We start from the raw sequence: 14346 nt of genomic DNA on the forward strand, positions 1-14346 counted from the left end.
AAACATTCATTCACTCACTGATTTGGTAGCACATCAAAGGGAGAGAAATAGGTCACTGCACAGGCCTAAAGGCAAAGCAGAGAGAAAATCTGCAAGAATCACTCTTCTGCCTCTGGCAGCCAGAAATCTCAGGACTAGAAATCCAACTTCCCTAGATAGCAGGATAATCTCTTGGGAGCTGCAGCTTTGCAAGATGTTTAACAACCCACACAAATCAAATAGTAACAATAACATGGTTGCTGCATCCCATTTTTGCAGTGTAGCTTAGAAAAAGAAAGGAAGATGCAGCAGTCGGACCATACTGCATCAGAACATTGTCACAAAAGCACGATTGGTCGCCAGTATTGCAAATGAGTTTTTCCCAGTACATGTGGAACTGACATAAAAGGAAGGCAAGATGACGGGTTTGCTCATCTACCCTGCAATAAAATTTTAAAAAATCACTTTGCAAACCACAGTCAAGAAATAGGGCCAGGGTGGGAGCATGAGAGAATCTAAAACAAAATTAAAATTTTGCATATAGAAAGAAAAAAGAAACATCATCCGCTGGCATTAACAGTAAGAATAGTCTATTGATCCCAACTTAAACACAAGCAACATAGGCAGTTCATATGCCCAAATGGTTTTCAGAATGAGTCTGACAAATATAAGCTATGCTTTCGAGCATGACATCTTCAGACCACTGGGTAATAGATGGTGGGTGTTCATCCTTCCAGCCTTGCAGTACAAATCTCTTTGCAGACACAGGGGCTTGCAGGGTCCACTTTTGCTGTCTATCTGTTAGTCCCTGCACCATAGGAATATGATTTAAGAGTGAGAGAATTCCTGGCTTGCACACACAACCTCTTTCATGTTACAAGGTCCAATTGAGGGTCCTTTGCCTGATGGGGCCAGCACTGGGACCACTACCTATCTAACATTGATCTGTCAATATTCTTCTCAAATGTTGTGTTCTCAACATACATTCATTAGGTTGGTGATATTGCACTCTCAGCATCCGGCACATGAAAATCCAGGGCTGGCCTAACAGGGCAACTTATACCCACTCTGGTGCAAGGACCTAACCACACTTTTAGTGGCAGCTTATTCTCCCCCCCCCCCCAATTTTTTCTCGGAGCTATTGCACTTCATAGAGCATTGCTTTGTGCAGCTCAGCTAAACAGCAGACGTCTGCCATCTAGTGCACACTGTCAGAATATTCCATTCTCTTTAAGACTTGTCCTTCCTTTGTTATCTGTTCTTTAAGGATGGACAGATAAGCCTATTTCCACTCCGCGTCAGCTTCACATGTGCTCACTCATCAGTCTATTCCTTCCCATTTTGACCTAGAATTGTAGATTTGGAAGGGGTCACGCAGGTCATCTACTCTAACCCCCTGAAACGCAAGAATCTTTTGCCCAAGGTGGGGCTCGAACCTTGAGATTAAGAATCTCTTGCTCAACTGACTGGAGCTATCCCTTCTTCAACCATTTTTCTTTAAAAAGAACTGCACAGAAATCTACATTTAAACACATTTTTTTACTTCTTTACATATTTATCTTCTTTCAAAATACACATTTCAATAACACATTTTGAAACAATCGTTTTTTGGGCTTCAGAACCACCTTGGAGCATTTGGGAAGTGTGGGAGCTGGCGAATAACCAAGTTCTGATCCAAGCATTTAGTTTGAAAAGTGTCGATCAGATCCATTCCAATTAGAATGTTTTTGACTAATAGGGGGGAAAAGTTTAGCAGGTCCAAATCCTTTCATTACCATAAACAATATAGAAAGTTGACCCTGAACATGAGACTCTTGCTGTCAGGGTCGTGGGTTTGAGCCCCATGTTGTGCAAAAGATTCCTGGGTTGGACGATGGACCTCGTGGTCCCTTCTAACTCTATGATTCTATGAGAGTTCAATAGGAACACCTCTTCAGACATGGGAAAGAAGCTCAGAGCAGCCCTTCCTTGTATCTAAAATGTGAATCAACAAGTCATTTGATGCAAGTGCCTATTCCTGGTTTCCTACACTTTCTGGAGACCTGTTCTTCTTTTGTGTGGGCCATCTCCTTGCAGCACATCCAGACACTAAGCAAATAATGAGGAGAAGCCAATAATAGTCCTTAGGAAGCTATTATTGGTTGGCTTCAAAAGAAAGCGCCATTGAGTTGTGTGCTCACACGCAGGCAGCCTTTCATGTTGCCAGTCTTATTCAAGTAAGCCCACTTCACCACAGGGAGGACTTGTGGGATATATCTGGATTTGGGAAGCGTGCACTGTGCGGCAAAAGCTGTATGAAGAAGAAAATGTCAGTAGGACGAAGGTCTCTTTGATGGCCGAGGACACAATGACAAGGCTGGGGTGCCTTTTCTTGGCTAGCTTCGAAGGACAGAGATCAGAACATCAGCTAGCTGCTCATTTACTCTTCTAATCCCATCACAGTGGCATCGCCATTGCTTTGTAAATCCCTGCCACTTTGAAATGCATCAGTCTTGGCAAAATGCCTGTGATTGGCAAAATGCTTAAAGAAACAGAAACCTGGGCTCCAAACTCATTTATTTAGAATATCACCCCATCCTTGTCACACCTATCCATGTAGCTCTTGCTTTTGCATTCCTACAGAGCCAATTCTCTAGTGAGCCATTTTTCAGCTCACTCACCAGTGAGGACCAACGACTCAGACATAGCTTTTTAGTTCTGTCCCCTACCTGCAAATGCCATCAGAGAGCTGTCGTGCCAGGGAATGTAAGCCAGAGAGGTGGAGGGGGCGGGAGGAACCAAAAAACTTTGCTGTGCGAACAGCAAGTAGCTGCTTTGAAAGGGTTTTCCAGTTCATTTCCTAAAAGGTCACACGTTGGAGGGTGTTACATGTAAAGCTGGCAGTGACCTGGTCTGATGAGTTTATAATGAAAATTCAGGAAACCAGTTCGTTGAATGCCATCCTAAGGCATTTAATAAGAGAGTGTTATGAAAAAGGAATTAGTCAGTGACGCATCCTGGACTTTGAGCTAGGAACAAAAAGAGCCCTGCTAAAATATCCTTTGTTCAACGAAGGGAGGTGGAGAGTGGCAGATGCTAGTTTCATTGCTTAGTTCCTCTCTCATACTTTTACTTCTAGTAGGAGTTCTTTATTTTGTAGACTTTAAGACTGCACACCATTCACATTTATATCATTTGTTAGACACCTGATTAAAAAGTCTCAAGGCATCTTACCCTGCAAAATAGGCATAAGACTAAAAACAAGTGTTAAAAATAATAATGGGCAAATTCTAAAAGCTACAGACAGAAGCCTCCCTCGCCTCCTCCAACCCACATACACCTGATCACAATCCCCAAGAAAAAAGGTTAACTATCAAATGCCTATTAACAACACATCCCAGCGGGGCACAGGACATCACAGGCATTGGGGGCATTGCACTGAACCTGGGCTGTGTCTGTTACCTGAAGCATGTGACCAGGGAGATGCAAACTGCATGGTAATTTCAATAAAATTGCCGGAAAGGATGCATCTCTTAGATTGTTTTCCTTTTTAAAAAAGAAAAAAGGGGGGGAACCCTTTAATTGTCAGCCTAGATTTACTGTGCACATGAATACAAAAAGAAAAAATGGTACCATTCCACATAAATTAATAATATGGGCAGGGTATCCACTGCATCCTCTGAGAGGTGGGACTCAAGATGAAATTCCTAAAGACAAAGAGCTAAAGTCCTGGCTTCTTCTTCATCTGTTTGTCAAGTTCTAATTTGGGAAAGAACTTGACATCATATTCAAAGGGAACTTAACACAGGATTCTCAGAATATCGGTTTCCCTAGGTAAGTTGCTGTTAAAGTTCAACTCCCCAAATACCTTCTGAACTGCAAGACAGTTATCTTTTCCCTCTCTGCTTTCCTCACAGTGCTTTCAAAGCTTGCCACCCCAAAATTAAGAGTTTCTACTTTGCTACTGACTGCCTGGAAGAAATGAATAGGTAAGAAACATTGATATTATACTAGAGTAATTTTGTTCTGATGTATTCAGAGCAGCAGACGAAAGAACGTTACTGTGTTTCCTCCTCCGTGTGTGCTGAGTTTTCCATGGTTCTCAACAGGCTGAATGTGATTGTGTAGTTGCATTGTGTACTTGACTTACATAAACTCTTGCTTTAACTTATCTGGGTCCCTTTGATTGAAGCTCCTAATGCTTCCAGCTGTGTGAATTGTATTTTTAAAATGCAAATACAGTGGTACCTTGGTACTCGAACTGCTTGGCTCCCAAACAAATCGGCTCCTGAATGCCGCAAACCTGGAAGTAAGTGTTCTGGTTTGTGAACACTTTTCGGAAGCCAAACATCCGACGCAGCTTCCACAACTTCCGATTGAATGCAGGAAGCTCCTGCAGCCAATCGGAAGCCGCACCTTGGTTTTTGAATGGTTTTGGGAGTCGAACGGACTCCCGGAACGGATTACGTTCGAGAACCAAGGTACCGCTGTAATCAAATAATTTTTAGGCAGCTGATTGGCCACTGTGAGATCAGGATGCTGGACTGGATGAGCTTTGTCCTCATTCAGCATGTCTCTTCTTATGTTCTTATGACCCCTTTGGTATGTTCCAGCAGGGAGCTTCTTATGTTCTTAGAAGTGTGCATCCATCCAAAAAAAAAAACTGGCCTCAAAATTGCAGTGTATGATTTGCTGGAAGGCTTGTGCTATATCTGCACTGGGCGCAAGTCATGAAAGGATTAAATACCAACGAGTGGGGACTTGCTGGCAATTCACATAGTTGTTCCAATGAACCCTTCCTGCTGTTCTGACTGTTGCAGACAGAGGTTGGTTTGCAAAATTAATGCTGCCATGCTGCTTTGTCAGGTCTGCACAAGCACACTGATGTTCTCTGCAATGAATTAGTCATGAAATTAATACATTTGTTTCTAGTTTGCCTCGGTCACTCAGTGCCTTGTGCAAAGAGACAAATAGCACAAACCACAAATAGGTTTGGAAATGAGAGATCCTTCCTGGCGTAACACTCTTCATGCAATTATTACACTTGAATAAATCAGCAAAGATTGTGATTCTTGTCGTCGCTTAAAGAAAAATCAAAATGGGAGATTAAAAGAAAAAAACAGAGCGCAGGGGTTGCCCACATTCATCCCAAGTAAGGAAGAGCAGCAACCTATTAGCACTTTAAATTACCTCCTACAGAAAGCGTGCTAAAGATGACATCAGAGGACACTTAGCTGGAGGAGGAGAAAGAAGCAGCTTTGGCTCCCTGGGGGTGGGGGCAGATGGGCACCATTGCTATTCTAAAAGAACACGGGAGAAGTTCATGGTGAGCTCTAGCATCTCTTTTTAAGAAAAATAGTACTGCTGCCCACTCTGCCTTCAGCTCAGACTGAAGAAAAGCCCTAGTGGGGAGGCTGCAATTTTGAAACAGATGTGAGCTGTTGAGAAGACTAGAAAGGAAAAACACTTAAAAAAATAATAATCAAGCTTTGCAACAACATTTAACTAATTTTGAAAACTCTTCTTGCTGTTGTTGTCATTGTCGTTGTTATTATTACCATCTTCTAAACTACGAGTTTGTAGTAGGACATTTCCCCATCAGCACCTAGGGGTATCTGTTCATAGTGGTGCCTCCTTTCAGCTTGGAATTGTAGGCACGTACAGACCTTTGCTTGTTGGTTTTGCCTGGATTGCCAGACCAGAGGGAGCATGTTCTCTATGTCCTGCTTCCAAAGAGCCAAGCAGTACTGCTGATTGGTTCCTGGAAATAAGGCCTGCCCAGGCAACATGGTAGCCAGTTGAAGCCGGTGCATGAATGGGCCTGAGGACAAGGCTAGCGCCCTCTTCTCCACTATCACATGCGGGGAACAAACCAGGCTCTCTGATATGTGGAGCCAGGCACCAGGACTTGTAGAACTGCAAAGACTTTTAGTTTCTGTGAGTTCTGATTCCAATATGGGCATATGAATGTCTCTTAAGTGGTAGGTGCCATTGCTGTACTAGTGTTGTTTTACCAAATTGGACACAGTGGGTTAACTCGTGGTGGGCATTATTTTCTATAAATGCATGTGCAAAACGGTAAATGTTGTGATATCGCAGCCCTAAAGGAAACCAATTCAAGATCAAGATGTCTTAATTTTCTTTATTATTTATGTATGTGTTTGCAAATAACAACCCTGAGTTATTTCCAGTGCAGGCTGAGTGATCATCACTGCTTTCCTGCAAAGGTTTTTATAAGTGTATGTTAGCTGGATTTACAGGAAATTTTTGTACACTATCCATGGCCCTTTGAGACTTGCATGGCTGGCAGGAGGGCTGCCTTTCTGAATGTGCAGCTTTCCCCTTACTGAGAAGCATAAAAGGTTTTGCAAAATGGAAGGCTGTTAGGAGAGATCATGGAAATCATTTATGTTATATCCAGGATAGCTTCCCCAAAATAAGACCACTGGGCACGCTGTTCAAAATCTGCTTTGGGATTGTTCCAGACTTCCAAGAATTCATACAAATAGACAGACAGATACTTGGCATCTCTGGTAAAAATGCCATGGCCCACTGCAGCTGACCCTAGCATTCACCTTTTTAAAATAAAAATTATGGCCTGGTATTGAGGAGCACCAAGTCAGGTAGATACAACTTCCATCCTTGATGCCTCTGATCTCCACTTCCAATGTAACATCGTCAGTCCCCAGATGCGTTTTCAGAAAATGAAGATAGTGGCAGCTGTAGCTGCCTGACCTAGGGGGACAACTTGCATATTGCCCCCCAAAATAGGGCATAGATTTCTGCAAATTCCAGGTTCTAACCCCACCATCTCCAGACAGGACTGAAACCTTAAAGAATCGCTGCCAGTCAGTTGTGATCTGAGTCTGTATTAAGGCAGTTTCCTACATTCCTATGTATAGTCAGGAACACTGTGAATAGGAGACCTATGTGCCTGCTCAGTCGGCTTTAGGGAAGGGTCATAGCTCAGAGCATATGCTTTTGATTCAGAAGTCCCAGGTTCAATCCCTGGCAACTCCAGGTAGGGCTGGGAATGCCCCTTGTCAAAAATCCTGGAAAGCCACTTTCGGCCAGGGTAAACGATACTGAGCTGAATGGACCAGTGGCCTGACTCTGCATAAGGCAGCTTCCTGTGTTCTTTTGCTGCCTAGGTGCTCACTGTTTTTTTATATATATAATCAATTTTTATTGAAAGTTTTCAACATAGAATACAATAAAAGCCAAACCCATCTAAGAGAGATAGATGGGCAAGAAACCAAAAAGGAAGAGAGAGAGAAATAGAGAAAAGAAAAAGAAAAGAAGCAGGAGAAGATAACAATAGTGTTAAAGAGCTTTGAGGTATTATTATTTCTCTCTCTTCAAATTTTATTTATTCAAGTTCTGAACCACCTTTCATCATTCAAGATCTGAGGATGGCTTATCACAATTATACCTTAACCCTTATTCCACACTCATGAAGAGTGAAACCTCCCAGCTCTCACCCAGGTGCTCACTGCTGATGGGTAAATTCAAGTCCCCGCCTGCTCTCCCTACTTTGGGCTTTTTTATCTTCCAACTGCTCACAGACCAGACAGCCCTTCCAACTGCAGGACACTTTCTGGCAAAGGACTGTCATTGATGTGGCAGAATACATGGCTGTTGTAGTTTGGGTGGATGCTTGCCAGTACCAGGGTTGGCAGAGTAGGAGGAGGCTGGAGCGGCTGCCATCTATCAGTTCCGTCTGTCCTCACCCACCCCTCTGCTGCTGCTTACCACCACCTGTCCCTGACACAGTTTGCTGCTGTGCACCTCCACCTGGCACACTTGTTTGAGCAGGGGCACCAGCAGTGTGTGGCTAAGGGATGACATGATAGAGATTATGAATAAGGTGTAATGAAAGCAGGTAGGGAGGAGTTTTTTTTTCTTCCCTCTCGTAATATTCAGAACTGGTGCTATCCAGTGGAACTGAATGTTTGGGAGCTTCAGGGCAGACAAAAATAAAGTACTTCACAACAGCCCACATTGGGATACATTTCCACAACATGTAGTGATGGCCACCAACCTGGATGGCTTTGAAAGAGGATTAGCCTGATTCCCCATGAATTTCACTATTCATGGCTACTAGCAACAATGCCTATTGTGCAATATGCATGCACACCATAGGCATCTTTGGCTACCTTGAGAACAGGATTCTGGATTAGATGGGCCTTTGACCTGACCTAGCAAGGCTTTTCTTAGGTTCCTATCAGAAAACAGCTGTGGGCACTTTGCCCAGGACATCCTCGAACCAGGTGCTGATCCAGATTTTTTAACCTTGCCTGTAAAAATGTAAACAGTGAATGGGACAAACAGCTATTGGGGAACAGGTATATCCTACAGGTTCATCAGAGCTATAACTGACTGTGGCTTCATGTTGACTTTAAATTATTCTGATGGGATACCTAATCAGCACACACAAAAGCTAGTCATACTGTGCTTCGTGTGCCAGAATATTCCTTTCAACAGGGTTGCCCCATTTGGCCTGTACCTTTAGCATCAGGGACCTGTGGCCTTGCTAGGTGCTAAAGTTGCATTTTGAACATGTGAGGGATGTTGCATGGGTATTGTGAGTGTTTGTGAGTGCACACCTGGCTTCCTGTTTGTATAAGGCCTTATCAGCAATTTCCTCAGAACAAGGTGGAAGCAAAATGTAACTTTATATAAGAAATAAAACTGGACAGTGTGCAAAACAATAATAAAACCTAACAGTCAGGGTCCACGAAAGCTTTAGGGCTGTCACTGAGAACGCCTGCTTCTTCTGCATTGTCACCAAGTCAGCATCATGGAACATCCAGCATGTTTTCCTTTGAAGATCTTAAATATCATCATGGTCTATATAGTGGTACCTCGAGTTACAAATGCCTCAGGTTACAAATGCTTCAGGTTACAAACTCCGCTAACCTGGAAGAGTTACCTCAAGTTGAGAACTTTGCCCCAGGATGAGAACGGAAATTGTGTGCCGGTGGTGCAGCAGCAGCAAGAGCCCCATTAGCGAAAGCACGCCTCTAGTTAAGAACAGCTTCAGGTTAAGAACGGACCTCCGGAACGAATTAAGTTCGTAACTAGAGGTACCACTGTACTGCAAATGTGGTCTGCTAGGTATCATGCTCCTAAGTTTTTCAGGGCCTTAAATGTCAGAAACAAAAGCTTGTGTTTGGCTCAGTAGCTAATAGACAGCCCGTGCATATTTTTCAACACCAGCATAATATGTGTAAAGCAGAGTGTCTTCCTATTAAGCACCGTAGCAACAGAGTTTTGCACCAGCTGCAGCTTCCACACCAGACACAAGGGTAGCTCCACATATACTGCATTACAGTAGTCTACTTTTGCTCTAAATGAGGATTTTCCATAGAAAGTGTGAAAAGCTTAGTGTTGGCACTAAGGCAAGGAGTTATAGTGGCTTTGGATAGAAAAAAAGTTAATAGGATGAAAAGAGGTGTGTGTGTTTCGTCAAAGTCCATTAAGCAGGTGGAAGGCATGCACACAAAGGCATGAATTGTTATGGTTCACTTCTCAGCTGCTAAGCTGTCCTGGGCTTATTCCTCTGTTGTTGGCTTGACAAACCTAAGCAGGCACCGCATGAAATGAGATCAGCAAAATCATGTCAAATTATCAAATCAGAGAAAACACATAGAGCATCTCTCCTGTTGGTGATCTTCATTTACTTTTTTTTAAAATGCCACAACAGTGACAGATGCAGCAGTGGGGAAGGCAGGCTGCAAAGACTTTATATGTTTGGAAGGAGCACGCTTGTTATTCCTGCTTGCAGTGGCAGCTTAATCTCCCTGTGTTTACATTTTCTTCTTGACGGAAAACTTAAGAAATGAGTATCTGCCAAGCTCCTTGAGACCTTATGGCCTGGATCGGGAAGATAGCTCTCCCTGAATCAGCTGTTGGCGGAGACTTCGCCCCTGCTTTCTGCAGGGATCAGCTGCATGTGGGAGCTCATTTGTGCAGCCCATCCACCTGCATCTATAGGTGCCCCACACATGACCTCACATAGGACGTCAGGTGTGGGGCAGGTGGGTGTGAAGCGGTCTTGCAGGCCAAAGCAAGCCCTGTGCTTGGCCAAATTTGGCCCAAAGACTGGAGGTTCCTTTCTCACACTTTACAAATAAGGAACATTGAGGAGGTGCAGAGCTGGCCTCCAAGCCATGGTACCCTGATCCTAGATCACATTCCTGACATGTAAGAGTCTCCTCAGTGATCTTTTGATGGGTGCATGCCTAGGGCTGATTTGGGTGTTTGGCAAGCTTGTTTGTGATCAGCCATTCATTTTTCATGTTCAGCTTCTGTTTTAGGAAGTGTTCAGAACAGACAATATTGTTACATGTTCTCTTTTAAAACCACCCAAGCAGTCTTAATAAGCTTTCCTACTATACTATTTGCAGGGTGGTGTGGGGAGAAGAGTTTTGTTGTAATTTTATTCCAAGCCTTCAGTCTACTGCAGTTCTATTCTTTTGCAAAGCAATTACAGGCACGTGAGCGCCTCTGTTTTGAGGTGCTTTCTAGATATAGAGCTGCCTAACATTATAAATGGCAAGTCACGCACAGTTTGCAAACCATATTGGCCTTCCATAATGTGATTTATAAATAATGTTTTGACATCAAATTGTCCTTCAGCGCTATGAGTCCCTTGCTGTTAAATCATTCCAGCCCGCCCCCTGCCCCAGCATAACAATATAGGGGATGCAAAGTGAATCAGATGAGGTTTTAATAAGAAATGCCCTCCTGCATATAATGGAAAATGCATCAGGAACAACAACTGGAAAAGGCTCAGAAAATATGTATTCATTTAGAGATGTTGGGCTGGTGCTCCTGGTAAGAGTGGCTGTTAAAAACCCTTCATATGGCATACGTATGTGTACACCAGAACTCCAGTGAAGCTGAATGTCGGAAGATTCGTGAAAATTCCAATTCCTTTTGGAATGAGTCCAGAAATATGCACAACAGATGTCAAAGCTTAGGGTGAAAAGGCGTGTCATTAGCATTTGATGGAAACTATACAATGGATGTACATCTGTGGGAAGGCTATTCCACAGCTTAAGGGCTGTCCCTCTCTCAGGCTGCCACCCTCCCCAACATATTTATTTAGGGTGGCAGAACTACCAAGAGGGCCCCCTATGCCAGTTTTAACACCCAAGAGGGTCTGTAGAGAATGAGGTGATCTTTCAGATATTTCGGGCCTAAGTTACTTTAAGACTTTAAACAGTGTCATAGCTACGAAGGGGCTAGCTGGGGTTTTTTTGCGCTGGGTGAAACCTCAAGAGGGGGCAACATTCAAGCTTCCAACCTGTGTGTGTATGTATGCAGATGTGAAGGGGGTGTCAAACTGGGTCTTTGAACCAGGTGAAATAAAGGCTATTTTTGCCCCTGTGAACACTTTGAATTGGGCCTGGAAACAAACTGTGCAGCTGTTTTAAAACAGGGGTTATGCAAGTGATGAATGTTTAAATGAAACAGGTTTGAACAACTTCAATTCAGGGTGATGTTCATTGTGTTATTAAGAGACATCCTTGCTGCTATTAATGACAGGGACCATTGCATGGAATATAGAGGGTGGGAGAGAAGGTGAATAATTATATCATTGGGGTACCAGCCAGGGCAAAATATGAATTAGCAAACGAAGGATGCAAGGCTATTTTAGGAAAATTCCCATCTTTACATGGGGATTTAATAGCTTATACTGTACAGAAAATCTGTTCAGGCCTCAAAGGAATAAAAGGAGGTTTCTATAATTGGTCCAAGGAAGTTTGTCCTCGGGAGGACTGTAAGTCTAATTCTAAATGTCACTAATTTTCATCTCACCAGCATCACAACTCCAGGCATCTGAAACTATCCCTGCCCCATTCCAGAAAGAGAGATAGAATTTCGTTTGCAGCTTATTACAATTCTCTTCTGTTTCAATTTGCCCCCAAGGGATAAATGTGACACAGTACAGTTGCCTTGTTTCTTCAGGCTTTTATTTTAAAGGAAAGGAACCTAGGAAGAAGCACAGATGAGTCAGGCCACTAAGTCAGCATCTAGTTGAGCATTGGGGAAAGGTCATAACTTAGACAGTGCCAGGTTCAATTCCCAGTATCTCTAGGTAAAACTGGTAGCGTCCCTGGCATATAGAGAGGGAAGAAAGTTGGGTGAGTATTGAAACTGTAGTATCTGATGGAGATTCAGGCACTAAAGAACTTCAAGTTTATAAGGTTGTTGGGGGGGGGTTGATCGCTTGTTTCGATATATGAAAAAATAATGAAGAGTAACACTCTACGCCGTCACTGTCAATGAGCATTTCTTTGAGCTTAAAAGACAAGTGCAAACCACAGGAGGATCAAAATCCTCTTCTGTTACGCTTCTGGCATGCAAGCTTCACTCTACCCTTTAAATAATCAATGGCTTAAGGGAATCTTTCTTGGTTGGTTGGTTGGTTTTATTTTCTTTGCAATCCTCCAAGTTGTTGGGGTGGGGAATGGTATTTCATAACTCAGGCCTGCCCCACATCATAGGACCCCCCTTTATTTTAAGTCTGACCGATGGTCTTGCTTTCAGTGAGCAAAAATTTAAAAAACAAACAAACCAAAGTTTAAAACCAAACAATAGAACAACTGTGAATCTGTATAATGTCGCAGTTGCAATTAAAAGCTGGAAATGATGCCTGCCTCACAAAGTCAGCTATACTGTTCCACATCCAGTCCAGTACAGTGGTACCTTGGTTGTCGAACTTAATCCATTCCGGGAACCATTCGAAAACCAAGGCACAGCTTCTGATTGGCTGCAGAAGCTTCCTGCACTTAGTCGGAAGCTGCGTCCAAAGTTCAGCTTCCAAAAAACGTTCACAAAGCAGAACACTTACTTCTGGGGTTGCGGCGTTTGGGAGCCGATTTGTTTGACAACCCAAGGTACCACTGTGTTAATTTTCAAATGGAAAATGGTACTTAAACCAACTACAGAAAAACAGTGGTGGTGACAGAGTAGTCTTTAGCACTCTGAAATGTATCATTTTCTCATCTTCTGCTTTCTTTACTCTTCTGTTAATTTTTTTTTATTTTGTTTTATGTGATAAAGGACTGTAGGCCACTGCTTAAAGCCAATTGTCTTGTTTTGTATTGATCTGCCAGCCTTCCTGGGAACTGTTTCTCTTTCAGAACAGGTTTTAAATGCTTTAAACGAACAGTTGTGGCAAGGTGTGTATTTGTGTGTTTCAAATGCCTTGTCTCTTTTTTCTATCATCAGATGGATGAACCGTTTGGGTCTTGCAGCCATTGGTTATACACCTGATGACAAGGATATCCGACCCGATGAAGGTAAGGTCATCGTTATTCTTTGACATCCATCTGGATGAACGGAGACATGTACAGAGTGGGGTAGAGAATCTATGACCCTTAACATGCTTGCTTACAAGTGAGCTTAGGGATGCTTTAGGAATTCATTCTTTGTGAATGCCTATATAAAACACCATATATATATATATGCAGATCAGAGTTTATGTATCCATTGAATTTCCCACCTCTCCAAACGTTGTAAGGAAGTTCACAACATGTATTGAAAATAGGCATTTAAGCCAGTTAATGCCAGTTTAGGCATTTAAGCCAGCTAATGCTAGTCCTACTCAGAGTAGATCTCTCAGATATCACTAGCTTAGTAGTGCACCTAAATGTGGGAACAGAATGGTTAGTATTCTTGGTAAAAACAGGTAGAAATGATGTGAATTACAAATACAATTACAATAGACAGATTTGTGCATCCTCAAGTAAACCATAAACACGTAGATAGGGGAACCGTGCTGCCCTGCTGGCTGTATCCCCTATGTCTATGTCCCTTCTGGTAACCTCCTATCAGAATATCAGCACAAAAGAAGAGCCTGCACATACACAAATGCATGGCCTGGAGGTGGAAAGAGAGAGGTTTCTCTGTCTCATAACACTAGAACTCATGGATATGCAATGAAGCTGAATGTTGGAATATTCATAAGAGATAAAATAAAGTACTTCCTCACGCAACACATACAGGAGGCAGTTATGGCTACCAACTTGGAGGGTTTTCAGAGAGGACTGGGCAAATTCATCGAAGATAGGGCTATCAATGGCTGCTAGCCATGATGACTCTGCTCTGCCTCCACAGCTGGAGGCAGCAATGCTACTGTGTGCCAGTTGCTGGAAACCACAGGAAGGGAGAGTGCTCTGGTGCTTGGATCCTGCTTGGCCACTGTGAGAGCAGGATGCTGGGCTAGATAAGCAATCGGCCTGATCCAACAAGCTGCTCTTGTGGTTTTTTTTAACTTGCACATTCAGGGACAATTACCAAGTTGCATAGCTACACAGTAAGCTACAGCTTACTGTGGTGTTTTGAAAAATGTTCCCTAATGTAGGACTCATTTCA

General features: G+C 43.0%; 1 protein-coding gene across 3 annotated transcripts in view; it reads left to right on the plus strand.

The window, feature by feature from the left end:
- The window catches only part of LOC309361962 (connector enhancer of kinase suppressor of ras 2-like), a 318598-nt gene that overhangs the window by 293595 nt on the left and 10657 nt on the right, over positions 1-14346 (plus strand). For all 3 annotated transcript variants that reach the window (XM_081897332.1, XM_081897331.1, XM_081897330.1), the window contains exons 19-20: positions 3876-3947; positions 13201-13271. In XM_081897332.1, the coding sequence (XP_081753458.1) occupies positions 3876-3947; positions 13201-13271 (143 nt within the window). The remainder of the gene's footprint in view (positions 1-3875; positions 3948-13200; positions 13272-14346) is intronic.

This window comes from Podarcis melisellensis, assembly GCF_964234715.1.
Source record: "Podarcis melisellensis genome assembly, chromosome: Z".
Classification (NCBI taxonomy): domain Eukaryota; kingdom Metazoa; phylum Chordata; class Lepidosauria; order Squamata; family Lacertidae; genus Podarcis; species Podarcis melisellensis.